The sequence below is a fragment of the Arachis hypogaea genome, chromosome 12, assembly GCF_003086295.3.
Source record: "Arachis hypogaea cultivar Tifrunner chromosome 12, arahy.Tifrunner.gnm2.J5K5, whole genome shotgun sequence".
Classification (NCBI taxonomy): domain Eukaryota; kingdom Viridiplantae; phylum Streptophyta; class Magnoliopsida; order Fabales; family Fabaceae; genus Arachis; species Arachis hypogaea.
Window position 1 is genome coordinate 107189405 of NC_092047.1, and position 22200 is coordinate 107211604.

Here is a 22200-nt window from a genome sequence, read left to right on the forward strand (position 1 = left end):
TTGAATCGATCTTCTAAAATAAAATTCAAAATTTAGAGCATTTAAATTCATTAGGTTTTTTAAACCAGCGCCAATACAACGTCGTTTTGGATTAAAAAGAAAAAAAAAATTAACGAACAATTTCTTGACTCTGAAATCTTCTTCTTCTCCCAGCCGTGCTCTCCTCTTCGTCGCTGTTCCCTGCCGCCTCAGTCACCGTCGTCTCCTCTCTCCCAGAAGCCTTGTAATCGCCGACGTCGCCTCCCAGTCCTCTGCTAAGCCTCTCCTCGGCTTCTCAGTTCAGGACTTTCCTCAGGTAATATGTTTTTTAATTTTTCAGTCCTCAATCCGCTGTGTTAGTTTGTTTCCAGTTTTTCAATTTGTTGTAGTTGTTACTGCTGTGTTTTTGCCTCTCCTTCCTTCTCCCTCTTCGGATCTTCCTCCATCTCTGCTCATAACTTAGCCGCACTTTGAATTTCTCTCGTCTCCTTCCTTTGCGTACTCTCTCTCTCTCTTCAAGGCAACAACCAGCTACCACACACCTCTTTCAGCCTAATCGATTGGAGAAGCTCACATTATCCTTTTCTTTTCTTTTTTTTTTTCACTGTTTTTGCAGTTTCGAGTTCGATTATGTCGAAGGACAAGGACTCTACCAATTTGTCACGCACCTTCAAATACCTCTTAGGTTTCGATTTAAATTATTGTTTCTTTTTTCAGTAATGACAATTTAGCAATGTGATTTTAGTTTAACTGGAAAACATACATCAGATTTTAGTTTAACTGTTTCAGATTTTCGTTAAAATAGTATTGCATTCGTTCTTTCTTTTTCTGGTGCTACCTTACATAAGAAGGCTTGCTGATCTTCTTTTCTCGACGTGTTGAATGTGGATATCATGATTCCAGCTACTCAATTCTTGTCAAGAGGAATTCCATTTATATTCAATACATGGATTGTAACTTGTAAGGCATCTTACACAAGAGGACTATGCGGTAAATCAATTTCTATTGCTGTTTACATCTTCTCTGTGCAACTGAGTATATGTATGTTTGATTGTGTTCATCTTTAAACTTAGAAGCGGATTCTCTTTCTGTTGTGATGTAGACATGTGCTTGATAAAATTTGCCATCGGCAGTGTTCTCTATCATTTATTCAGATTAGATAGCTTTAGCAAATGATTTACATTGCTTATCTGCTTCTTGTACTTATGTTTTGGATGATCAGTTGTTTTGTTTCTGTGTTTCTTTGATGCAGCTATATGCAGTGCAGTTTCATCTGTTTGTCACATGTGTTTTATTTCTTAGTCGGGAAGGCTTCCGGCAAGCATGCGTGCGCATGGAAATGCAAAGGTGATCCATCATGCATTGCTATTTCTGTTATGTAGGAAATTTTGCTAGAAACTTTTTTCTCTATTGAGTTAATTTGGGTTCCTTGCTTCAGTTAGGGATAGTACAGGTTCCATCCCTATGGTGAGAGATTTGCCAGTTCTTTTAGTTCTCTTTGATTAGGTTGATCTGATCTATGTTTTTCAACTAAGTGGGTTTAAGGATGAGTCTTAGGTTTAGACCTGCAAATGCAATGTTAGTTTAGAGCTGATTTTTATGATGCTATGTATGAACTATATTGTTAGTCAAAGGAAGTGTTTGTGATCAAAGTTGGTTTTGCATAAGGTGAAAGAACTATGGAAAAGTCAAATTGATTCAATTAACCCTAGGTTATATCTATCTCTTTGATTGTATAGAACATAGTATTCCAAAAATGTAGTTCTTAATTTAATTTCCGAACGCTCCTGATCAAATCCTTTTATCTTATACATTTTTTCATTTTATAGTGATTGCAATACAAAAGATGTTGTGAAGCTAATGAAAGTAGTGTGGATGAGTTTCCCGCTTGGAATATTTATTACAATAGTGGCATGCTCTTTTGTTCTATGGTTGCAAGGCCTAAGTTATTCTAGTTCACTTGGGCAAGCTGTCTTGATCAATGGTAATCTACTTGAGCTTTATGCAATTTATACTCATTTTTTCTTTTGTCTTTGTGTGACTATTTAAGGCTTTGCTAAAAAAAACGTAGTTAGAAAGCCCTAAAGATAAAGCCTAACTTTACTGGAGACATTGATTATTCATGATGAGAAAAAGAATTCCATAATCTTATTTTTGTTCAATCCACATGTAATCAAGCAGCCTGGAATAACTCTTCAAGCTATCACACAATGTAATCTTTCAAATTTAATCAATTTGACTTGTTATGTCAGGTCTTGCATGCATTTTGGAGCTTTTAGCTGAGCCTTTGTATATTCTTTCACAGAACTTGGTCTTGCTTGAATTAAGATTGATGGTTGAGACAGTAGCTACTATTTCACGATGCTTGACAATGTACTTTCTACTTGTCAAGAAATCTCAAATGGTAAGAGCTTATTTGTATTGTGCTACAGACTTGTCCAATTTCCTTATCATAAGCATAAATAGTCAGTGCTTGACAATGTGCTTGCATCCAGTTTGAATTAAAAATGCATACACGAAGTCTATTATTAAGATGTCATTGGTTTTATTCCAAAAATGCTTGCTGTTGTTTTATGACTCAAATGTTAGTAACAGATTGCGAGCACAAAAATAGATCCTACATGCATATATAATAACTAGCTAGCCAGTATTGAGCTTGTTCTTCCAAGTTGGATATATAGGGTTGCAGATTTATTGGTAATAGTTTCTTGTTTAAGTATATGCATATATGATTAGTATATATATTTGTGTGTGTGTGTGATGTGTGTATGCAAATATTGTGGAATTGTCTTTTCATTTTTTATTTCTGTTAACATAAAAATATATCCGATTTTATTTTATACTATTTAGTTTTGTAATATATAAATAAATAAAAGATGATACGATCATTATCTCTTCAATACCCCATGTCAAGTTTGGCATATTAATAATAAGGATAAATTAAAATTTCATGTATAAAATTGGCATATCTAATATTGTGTATCACATAAAAAGAGATGAGCTTAACTTTAAGTTTGATATATTAAGATAACCAATTAAAATATCAACTAATTTAAACTTTTTTAAAATTATTAAAAAATAAAATTTTTAATTTTTAAAATTAGAATTTATATACCCATTTTGGTCCTCAAAAAATTTTAAATCAGACATTTTAGTCCCCAACTAAAATTAATTACTCGATTGTCCTTAACAATTAATTCCGTCAGTCATTTAGGTCCTTGGCTCCGTCAACTCTAACGGAAGACAAAATGGTCCCTGAAAACTCTAATATGGGACAAAATGATCCCCGACAACTCTAACAAGGGACAAAATGATCCCTGACCCCTTTATTCAAAAACGACACTGTTCTTCCTTAATTTTTATCATATCTCGCATAACCCTAACATTCATACTCTCCTTCTTCACCTTCATAGTCTTCTTTTTCATATTTTCCTTCCTCCTCTTTAGCTCCAAGATTAAGTCATGGTGTAATTGTCACACGTGTCGCACCTACCTCAACATGTCATGGACTACACACTTTCTAAATCTTTGTGACTGATACATCCACCTCCTCTGCATTTCACCCACCAAAAGCATCTACTTCCACGTCTTTGATAACATCACCTCCAACCCCGACAACGTCCACGACATCCTCAAGACCAAGTTCCACAACTGCTCCAAGGGCACACCTTTCTCCACTCTCCAGCAAGCAATATAGATTGTTGGACATTAGGATATCATGAGAAGATTCTCCTTCGACATCATATGCAAATTCTCATTTGAAATAGACATTGAGTGCTTCATTCCTTCTTTTCCGGAGTCCAAGTTGGGAGACAGTTTCGACCTCGCATCCAAGCTATTACAACGAGCAATGTTGCCGTTGCCGCTCATATGGAAACTGAAGCGATTATTGAACATTGGTTCGGAGAAGAAGCTGAAGAAACCGATCGTAGTGGTGGACAATGTGGTCATGGAGATGTTAGGGCAGAGGAGGAGGGAGATGGCAACGACGACGACGAGTCTTAACAAATCAGACTTGCTGTCTAGATTTATGGGATCCATCGAAGACGACAATTAGTTGGGAGACACAAGCATTAGTTTCCTGAGTATGAATTGGTTGAGAGCAAATTGAGGATTTTTTTTTCTTGTGAACATTAAATTTATAGAGTGTGCATTGTGTAGTTTGAAGTTACAGTGTTAGACTGTTAGTGTTATGCAAGATATGATGGAAATTGGGAGAGAACAGTGTCGTTTCCAAACAGAAGTGATCAGGGATCATTTTGTCCCCTGTTAGAGTTGTCAGGGACTATTTTGTCTTCCGTTAGAATTAACGGAGTAAAGGACCTAAGTGAGTGACGGAGTTAATTGTTAGGGACCAATCGAGCAATTAATTTTAGTTGGGGACTAAAGTGTCCAGTCTGAAATTTTTTAAGGACCAAAATGGGTATATACTCTTAAACTTATAACTGAAACATGACGTCGACAATCCGATCTCATCATAGAATATGTGCGTGGAGATTGGCACGTTGCAATGATAGTTGTTGGAGCTTCAGAAAATGTATGATGTGCAAATGGGTTAAATACGGATACAATTGAAAGATTATGATAATGAGAATGAAAATAATGCTGTTAAAGAAAGTGAACACGTGACTAATGCCCCTGAACATGTGACTAGTGCCCCTGAAATTGTGACAACAAAAAAGAGCAAAAGGAGCAAAAAAATACCTACAAAACTAAAGGATTACATCTTATAGAAGGGGAGAGAGTGTGCCACTTGCTTCCATGTGACTTCTGTGGATTATTATTAAGCTTCCACCACAACAATTGTTATTACCATTTAATTTCTTCAAACACTTGTCCTCCATCATTGGTGCTTTCATTGCTTATCGCTATGTCTAATAATTCAGCAGCTCGCTTGACTGATCTTGAAAATAGAATGGAAGTGCTCTTAGCAAGGTCAGAGTGCATTGAACACATAGAAACCTTACTCTCTAATCTACAAGTTCAACTTGAGCATTCTCCTACCTCTGTGCACGGTGCAGTCCCGCAACCTCGCACCCCATTTCAGGTGTGTAATGTGAAGTTGGATTTTCCACGTTTTGATGGTCGCGATGTTTTGGGATGGATTTTTCGTGCAGAGCAATTTTTTTATTATTACAACACGCCTGATGAGGATCGCATTACAATTGCTGCGATTCATATGGATGGCGATGCCGTTTCTTGGTACCAAATGATGCAGTGCGCCAACCCATTCCATTCGTGGCCTTCTTTGGCTCGTGTCTTGGAATCTGAATTTGGTCCATCCCCTTTTGATTGCCCTCGAGCTACATTATTCAAGCTATCTCAAACAACAAAAGTAAATTCACTTCTCTTGTCAATCGTATTTTTGGTCTGGCTCCAGATGCTATCCTTGATTGTTTCATCAGTGGTCTTCAACAAGAGATTAAACGGGATGTCTTTGCATTTCACCCTATGACTTTACAACGTGCAGTGTCTCTTGCTCGTCTATTTGAGGAGAAATATGTGCTTGCAAAATCAACTCAGCAACATTCTGGTGTCTATAATAGAGATTCTTCATCATCTAAACCAAACCAAAGCTCAACAACACCGTTTAGACAAAATATGCCCCCTTTGTTACCAGCTCCAACAGTTAAAAGCCCCACTAATGCACCTAGACAACAACCATTCAGACGCTTAACTCCAGCGGAAATTCAACAAAAGAAGGAGAAGGGTCTTTGTTTTAATTGTGATGAACACTTCACTTTAAATCATCGTTGTCCTAACAAACATTTTATGATTTTGCAAGTAGAGGAAGATAAAGAGGGAAATCCTTTAACTGACTTTGTTCTAGATGGACAACCTGCTGTGGATGAACAACCAATGATTCACCATTTATCCTTACATGCCTTTAAAGGAGGCGATGGATGTGGTACAATCCGTTTTCAGGGATTTGTGAAAGGTGTTCCAGTACAAGTTCTTATAGATGGAGGTAGTGATGATACATTTATTCAACCTAGAATTGCTAAGTTTCTTGAATTGCCAATCGAGCCAGCTGAGATGCAAATCATGGTGGGTGATGGTGTTTGTCTTCATGTAGAGGGTTTAGTCAACAAAGTGATTCTCAATGCTCAGTGCCATACATTGACATTTTCAGCTTTCTTGTTACCAGCAGCAGGTGCAGACCTAATATTGGGGACAACTTGGTTAGGAACTCTTGATGACCATATTCATAATTATCGCACCAAGACCCTCAAATTTTACCATGAAGGTGAATTGATTACATTGCAAGGGGATCCACAGCAGCTACCTTCTGAGGTTCAGTTTCACCAATTCAAAAGAATGTCTCATACGGGATCGATTGTAGAATTTTATACCTTGCAAAATATTGATATGATGGTGCAAAATGAGGAATTCCACCAATTGCCAGAGAACTTACCTCCAGAACTAGTAGTGCTTCTCAAATTTTATTGGCAAAATTTTCAAACATCGGTGGGCTTACCTCCTAATTGAAGCCATGACCATAGTATTCCCTTGTTGGAAGGGGCAAACCCGGTAAAAGTGAGGCCTTATAGATATCCACATAGCCAAAAGGAGCAGATTGAAACAATGGTTAAAGATATGCTACAAGAAGGAATCATTCGGCCAAGTAAGAGCCCCTTTTCTTCTCTCCTGTACTCCTAGTTAGAAAGAAAGATGGTTCGTGGCGTTTTTGTACTGATTATAAAGCACTAAATTCTATTACTATTAAGGACTCTTTTCCCATTCCTACTGTTGATGAATTAATTGATGAATTGCATGGTGCATCTTATTTTTCAAAGTTGGATCTTCGGGCTGGTTATCATCAAATCTTGCTCAACCCGGCTGACACTTATAAAACTGCTTTTAGAACTCATCATGGCCATTATGAGTGGTTAGTCATGCCCTTTGGCTTAACCAATTCCCCTGCGACCTTCCAAAGCTTGATGAACACTGTTTTCCAGGATGTGTTGAGGAAATTTGTCTTGGTTTTCTTTGATGATATATTGGTTTACAGTCCTACTTGGTCTGCACATTTATCTCATTTGGAGACTGTATTGCAAATTCTTCTTAAGGAAAAATTATTTGCTAAGTATTCCAAATGTTCCTTTGGTGAAAGGCAAGTTGATTACTTAGGTCACACAATTAATGCAGTTGGTGTTGCTATGGATAGTTCCAAGGTAGAAGTCGTTCTTTCTTGGCCAATTCCGATGAACTTGAAACAATTGAGGGGTTTTCTTGGGCTTACTGGATATTACCGCCGGTTTATCAAGTCGTATGCTACAATTGTAGCTCCACTTACCGAATTAACAAAGAAGGACAAATTTCTTTGGTCACAGGTTGCTGAGTCTGCATTTAAACAGTTGCAACATGCTCTTACCACTGCTCCTGTACTAGCCTTGCCAGATTTTCAAAAGCCCTTTTGTTTGGAAACGGATGCATCAGGCACTGCTATTGGTGCTGTTTTAACTCAAGATGGTCATCCCATTACCTATTTTTCAAAAAAATTGTCCTCTCGAATGCAGAAACAATCTGCATATATTAGGGAGTTGCATGCAATTACAGAGGCATTATCTAAGTTTCGACATTACCTACTGGGCCACCGTTTCACTATCAAAACTGATCAACGTAGTCTAAAAGAGTTAATGGAGCAAACACTCCAAACCCCGGAGCAGCAAGCATGGCTTCCAAAATTTTTGGGGTATGACTTCACAATTCAGAATAAACCAGGGTGTGAAAATGTCGCTGCTGATTCTCTTTCTCGGTCATTCAACATGGCATGGTCAGAACCGGTTCATACTTGGCTAAATGATCTCCGCAAAGCACTTTATGAGGATGCAACGACCACCGAGTTGATGCAGAAATATGCGACACAGCCACACAAACAAGATCCAATTGTTGTAAGAAATGGACTGCTGTTTTGGAGAGAACGATTATATATTCTTACTCCTTTGGCTCCTCGAATTTTACATGAGTTTCATAACTCACCAACAGGTGGTCACTCTGGAATTGCTAAGACAACAAGTCGCATCACTTCTCACTTTTATTGGCTCCACATGCATAAAGATATTAAGGACTTTGTGCGACATTGCGTGATTTGTCAACAAGCAAAGAGCGAAAATACTCTTCCGGGTGGGCTATTGCAACCCCTGCCGATACCACAACAGGTTTGGGAGGATATTTCAATGGATTTTATTACAGCCCTTCCACCTTCCAATGGCTTTACTGTGATATTAGTTGTAGTTGATCGTTTGACAAAATATGCTCATTTTATGACGTTAAAGGCTGATTTCTCTAGTAAAAGTGTGGCTGATTGCTTTGTTGCTAATATTGTTAAATTACATGGTATGCCTAAGTCCATTGTTTCAGATCGAGACAAAGTATTCATTAGTGCCTTTTGGCAACAGCTATTCAAGTTGTAAGGTACTGTTCTGGCCATGAGTTCAACTTATCATCCTGCCACAGATGGCCAAAGTGAAGTGGTGAATAGATGTGTGGAAATGTATCTTTGGCTGTTTCTCTTTTGATCATCCTAAAACCTGGAGCAAACACTTGCCATGGGCTGAATTTTGGTATAACACCAATCATCATAGGAGCATTGGCATGTCACCTTTTAAGGCATTGTATGGTCGTGAACCACCGTGAGTTGCTCGGTATGAACGCTCACCTATTGATCCTCCACAGTTGCAGCAATTATTGTCTGAAAGAGACTCACTTTTGGATAGACTTAAGACTTCGTTGCAGAAATCACAGGCTTACATGAAGTCTCAGGCAGATAAAAGACGTCGAAATGTTAATTTCGAGCCCAGGGAGGAAGTGTTGGTTAAGTTGCAACCATATCGATAACACTCAACTGGATTGAGGAAGAACCAGAAATTAGGCCTCCGATATTTTGGTCTCTTTACAGTGCTTGAAAAGGTGGGACACGTTGCCTATAAGCTGGAATTACTTGAGCATTCGCGGATTCATCCTGTTTTTCATGTTTTGGTCCTCAAGAAGTTTCATGATGATTTAAACTGTCGATATCTGCCATTTCCTCAAGAAACTTTTGAAGCTGGTCCAATTTTGCATCCTCTAGAGGTATTGGCAAAACACACTATAATAAAGGGTTAGGAATCTATTCCTCAACTCTTGATCCAATGGCAAAATACCCATAGTTCAGAAGCTAATTGGGAAGATGCTTCATATATCAGGAATGCCTTTTTAACCTTCAACTTTGCAGACAAAGTCGATTTTTATGGGGAGGGTAATAATGTGCAAATGGGTCAAATACGGGTACAATTGGAAGATTATGATAATGAGAATAAAAATAATACTGTTAAAAAAAGTGAACACGTGACTAATGCTCCTGACCATGTGACTAGTGCCCCTGAAATTGTGACAACAAGAAAGAGCAAAATGAGCAAAAAAATACCTACAAAATTAAAGAATTACATCTTATAAAAAGGAAGAGAGTGTGCCACTTGCTTCCATGTGACTTCCATGGATTATTATTAAGCTTCCACCACAACAATTGTTATTACCATTTAATTTCTTCAAACACTTGTCCTCCATCAATGTAATGTAAGGAGATGGCGTTCACGTTGCAGAAATTACTATGCAAAAAATTTGCGTTAAACTTATATGACGCATTTTTAATATTCTAATTCTATTTTTTTAAATCCTAATTTTTAAAAAGTTGTTCAAAATTAGTTTATAGTAAAGTTTTTACTAATCATAATTTAATTTAGATCGGAATAAGCTAGGAATGGTATGTGGTCTCTTAAACATGTTTGGTTTTGTACTTGTATCTCTTTTGCTGAACAAAAGTATTAATGTTGTTGCAATCCCATGCTGATAGCAATATATGATTAATCTGGAAATAGATTTCCTCCATTTTTTTTACTGGACAGAATAAAGTGTGATCTCTCACCTTTAATTCTATAAGTGGAACTAGAAATTAATAAGAGAGAACAATAAATGGTGAAATCAAACACTGGACACTATTCAATTTTTTTTCCACCGGAGAGGATCCACTCTCGATTAATCTCTCCACTATTGCGGCAATATTAACCTTTTCTGGCTTTTCATTGTTTCATACCATTGTAATCAGCATTTCCTTGTCCCTTTTGCCACAAATATTCATGCGCATCCCCAGTTGTTATCTTCATGCTTATTATGGCCTCAAATTACCCTTCTTTATATATATGTATATTATATATGTTAGATTTTGCTCACGCAGTTTCAAGTTGAAGGTCTTCTTCCCTCTTTTCTCGGCCGAGGTGATAAATAATTGTAGTCTTGCAAAAGTGACAATTATAAGATCTGGACCACTAAATTGCAAATAAATAAAGTTTACTTATTCATCCCTATACTAAAAGGTGTTTGCTTTAGTACGATAATAAATACGTATAGAGATATTTAAAATATAGACAAATAATAATTAATCATATAGAATTTATTTTTCACATCAGCATTTATTTTTTTTTAAAAGATATATATTATATCACTATTTTTATTATAATATTTTTTTAATTAAATAAAAATTAAAAAATATTTTTTATTTAATTTTATAAAAAAATCTAAATATTCTTTTTTTATATTAGACAAAATATATTTTTTTAAATTAATTAAATTTTAAAATTAAACTAACTTATATTTATAAATTTAAATAATTTAAAAATAAAACAACATTGATTGATTATTCATGTACAATCAATAATATTTATACTCTTCCATAAATTTCTGATGATCATTTATACAAAAAAAAAGAGCACATCTAAAGAACAAAAAAAAATTCAGAAGAACTGTTCTAGTGTTCTTATCTTTTCTGAGTTTTTTTACATCTCTCTCAAAGAATGTTTCTCTCTCAATTGTCAGACTAAAACTCTCTCTTCTTTCTCACACTAGCCCACTACAGTCTCTTTCAGTCTCATTCGAATCTCGTCTCAGTCACACTCGCCGACGTCTCCACGTGTCGCGGCCTTCCCTGGGATCCTCGTCGCCGGCGACAGAAGCAACTCGTCGGGTCGTCGTCGCTCGTCGTCTTCTGCTTTCGCGACCTCGCCGTCGCCGAGTCGCCGTAGACCGTAGTCAGTTGGTGAGTCCCTGCATCGTCGCTTCCCCTATTCCATCTTTTCCAGATTTTCCTTCTCCTTGTATTTTGAGATGATGTTGAATTGCTAACCAATTAATTTACTTTGTTTCTGATCTAAATGTTGCTGTAAATCATTGTCGGTAAAATCATTGTAATAATTCTCTTAAAATTGTTCATTTTATAATAATTGATTCAAAGAAGTTGTACCAACTTGATCTTGAAGAAGAAACAAATTATCTTTTGGAAAAGAGGAAGAAGAAGAAGAAGCCCTTTCCCAGTGGAGCTTCCACGGCACCTGCCAAATTTTTTGATGCTTTCACAGAATTCAATTGCAATACCGTATCTAATGCGTTTGTTTGTTTGTTGTGTTTCAGGTATTTCTAGAAATTCTTTGCACAAGAGGCGCACCACTGGTGGAAAGAAGAAGGTTTGTAGTTTGGAGGAAGAAGAGAAAGTATGCTTTCACTCTCTTTTTCAATTCTCTGTTTTTCTTAATTTTTTTTCCGAAGTGCCTTAGTTTCTCTTAGTTTCAAAACCAAATCCTTCCGAATTTCAACCCTCGTCTGAATTTCAACCCAAATCCTCTGTCCATATCCAATACCAAGATGATGGCACAGAACTTTGTAGTTGATTTGAATAATCCCCTTGTTGATCGATGATTCTAATATTTACTTGGATCACTGATTTCATGTTATTGCTTTTGGATCATATTTACAGCTGTAGTAATTTTTGGAGACTGATTCTGAATATTTTTCCCAAATTGACGTTATTGCTTGAGATCTTATGTGTGTGGACATGCAGATGGCCTTCTATTTCCGTTGTGGTCAATGAGACTAAAGGCTATAACAAACTCTCTAACTTTCATTGGACCTGTTGGGTGAATTCTCAGTGTTTCTTTGAGTATTGCTTGAAGATAAGGAAGGTTGACAATGTCTGATTCTTCTGCTATCCTATTATTTCCAACCACAGTTTTAATCTCTTGTCTTGCCCTCTCCATCACTTGAGGATGATTTATCAACTCAGCTAGACCCCATTCTATAGTTAATGCTGAAGTGTCTGTTCCTGCTATAAATATGTCCTGCAATATTGATGAAAATGAAATTGTTAAGTTTAAAAATTAATGCTTCTAGATATATATATATATATATATATATATACGAATCTGAAACTTACCAAGATGAAGGCCTTGATGTTCTCTTTAGTCAAATGTATCTCAGAGTTATCATCTTCATGTATGTCCAATAATATATCAAGTAGGTCTTTGATTTCACCATCTTCTCCTTCCTTCTTCCTCTTCATCCTTTCCTCTTGATGTTCCTTGATCACTCTCTCCATCAAGGAATCAAACCTGTTCCGAATCTCCTCAACCCTTTTTCTGATACCTTGCAAGTCCCAGTTCTTGAGGAACCAAATGAAATCCGAAGCATTAAACTTCCCGGTAAGTTCTGCCGTGTCCTGCACCAGCTTCCGTACCTCCTCAGCCTCACCATCATTTTCCATATGGGTCTTGCTCATGATCATCCTCGAGATAACGTTATTCGAAAGCTTCAAGAGTTCTCCTCCAACATCAACAGCCTCACCAGCCATCCCTCTCTTAAGCAATAACCTCAAGAATCTCTCTGTCTCTTGCCTCCTCAATGGTAAAAGCTGGTTTAGCGTGTCGCCTCCGAGAAGTTCAGACATGCAAATCTTCTTCATGAATGGATGACTGTTGTTTTGTGGATAATGGTGCTTGTTCATGCTGTAAACTGCCAAGTGCTAACACATTCAAATTCTTTGCAGGTTAAACTTCTCTTGGGAATGCTTGTCACAAAGTGTGGACAGGGTGCTGTTAAAGATGTCATACCCGAAGAACATATGAAACTTCTTACCAACATACGCAAGGTAATTTGGACAAGCATTATAGTGTATTTTTTTCCTTCCTTTGGAAGAGTTTTTCTGAGATTTTCAATCAATTTCCTAACAGATCCAGGAACGGAAAGAGAGAAAATGGGGTGCTAAATCTGAGGAAACTAAATCACATTTCTCCAAAGCAACCAAGTCCGGGTAACGGTCAAAGTATTTGGTTGCATTATTAGGGACAGAGAAAATAGTTTCAGCACCAGAAATCTATGTTTGTGACTCTTGAATTTCTACCCAATTTCACATTTGATGTAGTATTGTTTTGCAAGTGTATATGATTGTTGCATATATGAAAGCAAAGTGAATGTTACTTTAGTGACTAGCTAGAAAAGCTACATCCAGTATGGTGCACCAAATGCCATTTTAAAACATGTTTGTGCATTAATATGGCATTGAAGCTGTGATTTTTGTTATTATGCACGATTCTTTTATGCACTGACAAATATATGTAAGCTTATTTTCAGGCAAAGTATGTAGAATCATACAAAAATCTTTTCAGATTTTGATGAAGAAAGTGGTGGGAGTGATGTGGACTATCTAAATGCCAAGACAATCTCTGGAAGGGGCAGATCCGAAGCAACTTCAGTGAGGTAAGATGTATCTTCTGACTTGCCCATTCTTATTACTGGCTGGATTCTTTTGCTGATTTTGTTATTATTTTTAATATGTAATGAGTAAATTGGCATAGATCAAACATTTTGTAAGAGATAACTTCAATACTGCAAAATGTACTTTGGTTTGTATTGGAACTTAAAAATGGAGTGTTCCCAATTGTTGGTTGTTTCTGTAGGTCCAACATCAGGCCAAAAAAGAATTTGTCTGAGCACTTGTCTGACGAATCAGATGATGAACCGCTTGATCTGCTTGATCGCAGGAAAACATGGTCTGCTCTGAGATCATCTGAGCATCTCAAGAAAATCAAGGTCCGAAGATGATGAGATGGAGCTAGATCCCCATGGACGTTTAATTATCCGCGAGGAAGGGAAACAGAGGAAGGAAAAGCCTGCCGAACCTGAGTACGATGCTAGGAGCAAGCCTTATAGTCACTTGTCTGGGAAGTCTGGGACTAAAGCCCAGAAGCGAAGGAAAACATCAGACTCCGGGTGGGCTTACACGGGGAAGGAATATGCTAGCAAGAAAGCCAGGGGAGATGTGAAGAGGAAAGACAAGCTCGAACCATACGCATACTGGCCACTTGATAGAAAAATGATGAGTCGCCGACCACAGCAGCGTGCTGCAGCGAGAAAGGGTATGTCAAGTGTTGTAAAGATGACCAAAAGGTATGAAGGTAAGAGCGCTTCTGGTGTGTTGTCCATGAAGAGCTTGAAACTAAAGAAGAAAGGCAGCAAAAAGAAAATGTGAATTGGGTCAATGTATATTGGTATATCATTGATGAAGTAGATAACCATTTGGCAGTTTCCTTTATTTATGAAATCGATTTTAGTGTTCTCTTTTGTTTTGTCCGCCGCCAAATGTGTACATCACAAAAATTGATTCTGCAGTAGGTCAGAGCCAGTTTGAGTAGGCTTCTTGTGTTTGTTCTCCAGCAAATGGAAAAACTTTCGGATGTACATTTACTCATACTCGATTTTGTTTTGCATTTACTGCAATTCGAAGAAAAAGTACCTTTGCATCAAGGATGGATTGCTTTTGGTTAATTACTCGCATTAAACATGAACAATATCTCGAGGTTTTTCTGATTCTGATGAGCAATTGTCAAGTTTTGAAACTGACCTTTAATAGAAAAGCGAGAAATAAATCTTAATTTGATGCTGCTAAGAAGAAACCAAAGAAATTGTATGATGGAAGATAATATTTAACATCAATTGGAATAAAAATTGAGATCTATTTTCAAGAAAACGTTATTTGTCTTTGATATTTAGAGCACAAGACAAAAGAATAAGAGTATTATTTTCCAATACGCGCCATGCTTGTCTGAACGATAATATAAATAATAATTAATAATAAAGACTAAAGAGGCATTTCCTGAGAGATTAAAATCATCCCCTTCTCCCTAAATGGTCTGGTTTAAGGGCAATATAACAAGGCAGCGAAAAAATAAATTGTAATTTGTTATTGCACAAACTATTTGGGTACATATGGAATAAATAAAACAGAAGAGCTTATACATACCGCTAAGTGGGTTTGTTTAAGAGTCACATCAAAGTGGGTCAAGTCCTACTCTATAAAGGCAATAGCAGCCATTCATGTTCTTCATCGGTGGATAGAACCAGCTCCACCATGTATCTCGGCCAGACAATCTAAACCACAAAACCATCTCTCAACAATGTCCTCAAGAGTTACTGCTCTCATCCACCTCTGCAAGTTCTTTAGTAATTCACCTTGAGAAGCTATCAACCTTCTTCAGGTTCTCCTCTCCATCCAGTAATGCATGCTTTGCAGTCAAGGAATAGCCAGCACTATCCTCCCGAGGAAGTTCACATTCAGTGTCGGATCTTGGTGCATGCTGAGATTGTGCATCTGTAGACTGCTTTGAGATCTTCTGTTACTTTTGCCAGCCTAAGATTGACAGAATGATATATCTTGATGATACAATACAACGACCTTAACAACTAAACCATGTCTCACTCGGTGGAGTTTGCTACATGAACTAAACAGCACCATAGTGTTCTACAATATAACAATGTATCATGTTTATTGGGGTGATATTCTCTCTCAAATCAGTTTATCATCTTATTTGGGATAATCAAACACTTCAAAACTACAAAATTTTAATGCCATGATCATGATTTAGATATTGTACCTCTAGAACTGCAAAAGACTCGATAGTAGAATTGAGCTCCTCTTTAAGTGTACTCATGAAAAGAAGTGCTTCCATTCGCTTAAAAGCAAATGGCATGTCAACCATTGCTTTCAAGAACTGATCAGCAGGGCCAAGTTGAGATAGCTCACCAGTAAAAAGTCTAAGCTTAAGTTGTTCATCAGTCGTCGGTGCCATCTTCAGCAAGGTTTGGAGGAACTCAGCAGGCAACTCATTTCCTAACAAACCAAAGACAAATTTCAAAGCTATTATACAAGTGGAAGCAGAGACAAGTGAACATTTCTATATGATAAACAGATTTCATCATGATTTACCAAGCAAGCTTCAAAAAGTGATCAATTAACTTGTTCAGAAAACAGTTGTCTGTACACTAACAAAGACTACCACAATCTATGCTCCTCCATACTCAACCATGATAGCATAAATCAAATAATTTCAGAACAATAATCAAACCTAACAACAGCACTACCACAATCCATGGTCCCCACGTGCAGCAAAATGGTGCTAGATTCAAATAATCAACATGATACTGGTTGTCTATAATGTTTTAGGGCAGCAGTGTGACCATGCAAAGTTTTGTGTAACTTGTGTTCCCTACAAAATCTAATATTACTATCACAATTATCAACAGTTTCTTACAAAAAATTGAAGGACCAAGAAAATCACCTTCATAAAGTGCATCACATACTTCTTCCATTGTCACGTTCAATGCTCGCATTACATATTTTTGTTATTCTTTATGTCTACAGTTTCCAAATGTGAGAGTAAGCCTTTTATGCTTAGCAATAAATTATGATGTCAAAATAAAATAGCTATATTGATATTCCTATTCCTTCATGAACATTCAGACACCTGATTTAAAGGATCTTATAAAATAAGTTAAAAGCTTCACCCTTTAACCTTTTATGTCAAAGAAAAGTTAGTTACCTTTTTTAAATTCCAAAAGTATAGGAGTCTCAATGTGGAAAAGACACTGATAATGAGTCACACTAATTTATGCCAAACACAATAGAATTGCTAAAATGAGAACATAGACAATAATTAACAACTGATAAATGCTAAAAAAGAAACAAGTTAACTGCACGGCACCCAAATTGCTTAATTCAGCCAATAAACTTGAAAACTATCTCTTCTTACCTTCAAATCAAGGCTTCAAACCTTCACTATCGAAATTGAAGGTAATAGAATATAATCAAAATTGAACGACATTTTCAGCTTCAAAATCATAGAATCAAAATCTCAAACATGTAATCTACATAAACCAGGCACGACAAAGGAACAAAAAAAAACAATCACATTTGGAATCAGAACAAATCACACACACCTGAATCCCAATTGAGTTTGAATCATAAACCAAAGATCCGAATGACTGGGATTTCTTCAATCCCAACCCAGCTACGTGCATGTTCCATTGTGTGGTCTGAGAGTTCAATCCCAAACGTGAAAAAGAGAGACACTTGGGACAAGGGATGGTGAAAGATGCCATTTTGAACAAACCCCACAAATCAAAAACCGATTTTTTTTAGCTGCTGAGCTCAAATGACAGTGTGATCTAGCGAAGTGGGAGAGCGAGAATATAAGGATTCTTTGTGGCGATGAGGTCGAAGAAGGAATGGAGAATGGTGTGCGAGGAAATGGAGAAAAGCTTGCAATGAATGATGGAAACTACGAAGGAGGAACACTGGTTTTAACAGTGTGTGGCTTTGGTTTCGATGATTCCAATGGAAAGGGGAGAAAACATCAGCGTCACGGTTTCAAGTTTCAACTAGCTTGGAACAATAAAATCCTACCTTTGTTAGAACTCACCAAATCATGAAACAGCTTCTGATTGCGCGAAGGAGGCTGACGGCGAGACTCGAAGCAAGAAGACGACGAGTCCCAAGACCTGCTGCTTCTGCCGCCGGCGACGAAGAGCGCAACGAAGGCGCCCGACTATGTGCAAGACGATGACGAGACAGAGAGCAACGGCGACGCCACGGTGAGAAAGATGAGAGAGCCCGAGCTCCAGGGGGAGAGAGAGATACGAACAGGAGGGAGGAACTTGAGAAGATGAAGTGGGTTTCTGTCTTTCTGAAACCAGATTTCAGAAGGAATTTTTTATTTTTTTTTTTGTTTTTTAGATATATTTTTGTTTTGTTATTTAAATTATTTGAAAATATAATTTTTTTTTTTTAATCAAAGATAGGAGAAAATATAAATTATTCGAACCCGCAACCTCTTAATTGAGTATGGGGAGATTATGCCATTTGAGCTATTACTCATTGGCTTGAAAATATAAAATTAGGATGAGTTAAATTTTAAAATTTGATTAATTTAAAAGAATATTTTTATCTAATCGAATAAAGAGAAAATGTTTAAGATTTTTATTAAAATTAAATAAAATAAATATTTTTTTTTATTTAATTAAAAGGGTGTTATAATAAAAGTGCTGATATTAATATATATTTTAAAAAATAAATAAATATTAATGTAAAAAATAAATTTTACATAGCTAATTATTATTTGTCTATATTTTAAATGTATCAGTACAATACTATCATAATTTGTCGTTGTAGGAAAAATAGGCTCAATAACTTTAATAATAATTACCATACTTTTATAAATAGTGATAAATGACAGTGACAATGAAAAATAAAAATGTGAATTAATGTATTAATTAAGTTCTTTCAATTTTTTTAATTCATAATATTTGTGTCAATTTTAATTAATGTTAAAATATTTTATTACACTATTTAATCAAGATTAAACCATAAATAGAATTGGATGCAAATGCAATACTGACTTAAAATGATAAGTATAATTTTGTCAAATCTTAAATATAACTTATGCTATTTATATTCCAAAAAAAATATTATTAACAGATATTCTAAAAATACTTGATAAAGTTTTAACATATATATAATATATTTATACAAAAAAATCTATTATATTATTTACAGGCATGTGCTAACAAAATTTCTTAAAAAAAAATCTCAAAACAAGGAACAAAAATTAAATTGAGTTACATGCTTTATTTAAAGGATTTGTTTTTGAATTTTGAGTTTTCGTTGTTGAATACTTGATGAGAATTCTTTATTAAAATATTTTAAGCCCTAATGTTAAGGTGATAATTTACACATAATAATATGAATACAACATGTGAAAACGTGTGATTTGGGTTTCTTTTAAAAAGTAAAATGATCACTGCAATTTACCCGTAATTTTTTAGAAAAAAGCTGACTCTCGGTTGAAAAAAACTCACTCTCGCTTTGTTTACTAATAAAGTAATAATTTAGAAAAAAAAATATGAAGAACAAGGGTGAGAGCGACTATGGTGAGAGAGCGAGAGGAGTGGAAAACACCGGGAGGGGTAGAACTAGACAATTTAGTAGAGATACGAGGGTTTGAAATCGAGAAGAGTATTGTCGTTTGAAAAAGGAATCATTCTCTATTTTTGTAGATCATCTTCCTGAAGATATATCAAAGAGGGAGTTATACCACTTGTTCAACTGGACTAGACGTATAAATGACATCTATCTCTCACGAAAACAAAAAATGGAAATACATACGTTTTTGCGTTCGTTCGGTCTACAACGAAGGGTGGCGATATGAAGGCTATTGCGGAGATGAATAGAATGAGATTACGAGAGAAGGTTGTTTCAGTAGGAGAAGTTAGGTATCAACGTACGAATGAAGTAAAGAGCAGGAAGAGAGATCATGAGGCGGGTGACGCTCAGAATATTGTTAAGCTTCAACCTCAACAAGAGGAAAGCCGAAGGGTTCCAGAGAAAAATGTGAAAGAGAAGAGGGACAATGGAAAAAAAGAAGATCCACATGGTAATGGGTGGACGAAGAAGAGGAAAATTTCGGTGGCAAAAGTGAATCCAGACTGGTTACAGAGGAGTCTAATAGCGGACGACAAAGGCTATTGAATTTACTTCTTTAAAGTGCATGATTGCGAAGAATTTGCCTCAAGTTGTGCAAGTGCGAGAACTAGGAGCGTACAAAGCACTCTTGACTTTTGATAGTGTCTTGAATGCAAAAGAAGCTGACACGTTCAAAATGAACAACCTGTTGCAATTTTTTCAAAGTGTATGGAGATGGGATGAGGAGGAGCGCAGTGAAACTCGAAGGCTATGGTTAGAGTGCTTTGGTGTTCCTTTGCAAATGTGGTCAGCAGAAACATTCAAGATAATAGGAAGCTAATGGAGATAAGTTGTCGGGTGTGACAAAGCCACGGAATCATACCTCTCATTCAGCATGAAACGGGTGCAACTTGATACCTGTATCATGGACATCATCAACGAGTGGATTCACGTCACAATTGGGACTAGCGGATTTGATGTCCTGGTTAAAGAGGTTGATCATGAGAGTTATGGAATAGAGTGCAAGCTTGCAGAGGTGGTTGAAAGCAATTCAAGCGCCATAGTACCGGTGGAAAGCAGAGATCCAGTGGTTGAGTTGGTGATGGCGGTGCCAAGAGAGGAAGAAACGGAGAAAGACAGAGTAGTAATTCCAGAGAATATTTTGAATGAATGGAGTAATTGCAATTCAATTCAAATTCGTGCAGCAAGAGACACTGATGATTCTAATTTAGAGAAAAGTGATGATTTTATGGGATATAATGATTTGATTATTAATGATGCTGAATCAGAAAAAACAGTTAGTTGTAATTATGAGAACGGTAGGTTGAAGAAAAGGCATTTTTGGAGGAAAAAAGAAACCCAAAACAGGCTTCTTAGAAGGCCCAATAATGATTTTTGTAATACTTGTGCCAAAGGAGAGAGCTTGGGCCTCATTTCCTTACTTGGAAGCCCAGCTCACGATGATGCTGCTGGAGGAGGTGGGCTCGTGAGTTCGGGTCAGGCAAGGGTGGACCGTGTTGTAGCCGCTCCAAATCATGTGTCATGCGCTGCGGTTCAACAACATTTTGAAGGGGAGATCTCTCTTCTGGACGGTGCACCTGATCCACGCAGCATGGGAAAGCTGAAGGCAGAGCTCCAAGCCGGCGAGCAGCGACGGGTTAGTGAAGGTGAGGATGCCGTCGGGCCTGCAGCGGTGAATGCTTCTCGCGAGTGACAACCGTTGGGACGCCCCCTATGGAACCAGTATCATCGCCTGGGTACCACTCATCGCTGGCAATGACGGGGCTACGCTCTTCAATGGATGGTGGGCTTGACGAGGAAACGGTGGTGAGGTATTTCGTTCGTGGAAAAAGTGTCGCGAGCTCCCAAGATGGTCTGATTAGAGGTGGAGAAGACGCACTTGGAGGCTGCCCGATCTTGAATGATGCAGGGATTGATGGAGGCAGAATCGAGACTGGGATTGTGGTGGACATTGGCGTTGGAATGCCGGGAAATAGTGATGGAAACGCGTTGGAACGGGAGGAACAGATGCTGGAAAAAGGAGGACTTGGGAGTTGGCTATTGAATCAGGAGCCGTGCAGTACAACGACAAATATGATATCATGGCAATTCTTCAAGAACAGAATGAAACATTAGCTCAAAAGAGGAGATTAATGAAGCAGAAAGAAAAGGCACGAAGATGCAGACCCAAGAATCTCAAAAAGGTGTATAAAATAGTATTAAAATGATTTTTAGCTTTTAGAATATTAGGGGGTTACGGGGTGTTAGAGAATTAAGTATGGTGAAAGAATTAAAAAAGAAACAAAAAGTGAATATGCTAGGTTTGGTTGAAACTAAGATGCAATTTGTAACTAAGTTTGATATAGTACGTATTTGGGGAGTGATACTGTAGGGTGGGAGTGAGTAGGGTCGGAAGGCACATCTGGGAGTCTGTTATCAATGTAGGATGACATCATGTTTAAAATGAATTAGTGTTACAAAAGGGAGAGATGGTTATGTGTTGAAGGAGTGCTTTTAAAAAATGAGTTCAATTGTGCGTTTTGTTTAGTATATGGTGCTCTTATTAGGATTGAGAAAATGGTTGTGTGGGATGAACTGAGCTTTATAGCTGGGTTATGTCAAGGTCTGATGTGCTTCATGGGAGACTTTAATGAGGTTATACAGGTTGAAGAGAGAAAAGGTCAGGACAGGTTAATAGTGTCGGCAGAAGAGTTCAAGGATTGGATTCAAGATATGTAGTTAGTGGACTTACCGTTGAATGATCGAAAATATACATGGTTTAGAGGTTGCTCCTGCAGTCGTATTAATAGAGTGATCTATTGAGTGTAGATTGGCTTGAGAAGTTTCCAGAAACTCGATTAAAAGGTGGAATGAGAGGTTTGTCAGATCACTGCCTAATTATAGTTGAGGACTCAAAATTCAGCAGTGGTGTGAATGGCTATCTGACTTTGGGAGGCTGTGGTCTATTCCATGTTCACTGAAATAACATTTCGAGAGTTGGACAGGAGTCGTCAGGAGGAAGGAGGAGCGAAACAAGTGGCTCATATGTTTCTTTGCAATTATTTGAAATGTTTAGCTAGAGAAGAACGAGCGGATCTTTAATAACAAGGAAGTCGAAATGG

General features: G+C 37.1%; 3 protein-coding genes and 1 pseudogene across 11 annotated transcripts; 3 read left to right on the forward strand and 1 right to left on the reverse strand.

Moving 5' to 3' along the window:
- Nucleotides 1-22200, forward strand: part of LOC114924875 (autophagy-related protein 3-like) — a 75048-nt pseudogene that overhangs the window by 50095 nt on the left and 2753 nt on the right.
- Nucleotides 95-14589, forward strand: LOC112728109 (uncharacterized). Its single transcript, XM_029290821.2, has 10 exons — nucleotides 95-295; nucleotides 1232-1326; nucleotides 1809-1963; nucleotides 2232-2383; nucleotides 11425-11504; nucleotides 11852-11972; nucleotides 12833-12934; nucleotides 13017-13096; nucleotides 13417-13542; nucleotides 13743-14589. The coding sequence occupies exons 2-9, from the start codon at nucleotides 1313-1315 to the stop codon at nucleotides 13427-13429; spliced, it is 717 nt and encodes a 238-aa protein (XP_029146654.1). The 5' UTR covers nucleotides 95-295; nucleotides 1232-1312; the 3' UTR covers nucleotides 13430-13542; nucleotides 13743-14589.
- LOC112728111 (uncharacterized) lies at nucleotides 13494-14589 on the forward strand. Its single transcript, XM_025778112.3, is given in 3 exon segments — nucleotides 13494-13537; nucleotides 13743-13857; nucleotides 13859-14589. Coding segments are annotated over 3 exon segments (615 nt in total). The 3' UTR covers nucleotides 14315-14589.
- On the reverse strand, nucleotides 15006-17891 carry LOC112728110 (formin-like protein 5). Of its 9 annotated transcripts, none has more exons than XM_025778110.3 (4): nucleotides 17541-17891; nucleotides 16401-16477; nucleotides 15717-15952; nucleotides 15006-15472 (listed from the first exon to the last, which is right to left on the reverse strand). In XM_025778110.3, the coding sequence occupies exons 2-4, from the start codon at nucleotides 16450-16452 to the stop codon at nucleotides 15356-15358; spliced, it is 405 nt and encodes a 134-aa protein (XP_025633895.1). In that variant the 5' UTR covers nucleotides 16453-16477; nucleotides 17541-17891; the 3' UTR covers nucleotides 15006-15355. The 9 variants fall into 9 exon arrangements, with proteins under 9 accessions (XP_025633895.1, XP_025633890.1, XP_025633894.1 ...); XM_025778105.3 differs by having other exon boundaries at nucleotides 15006-15440; nucleotides 17059-17845; XM_025778109.3 differs by having other exon boundaries at nucleotides 17059-17845.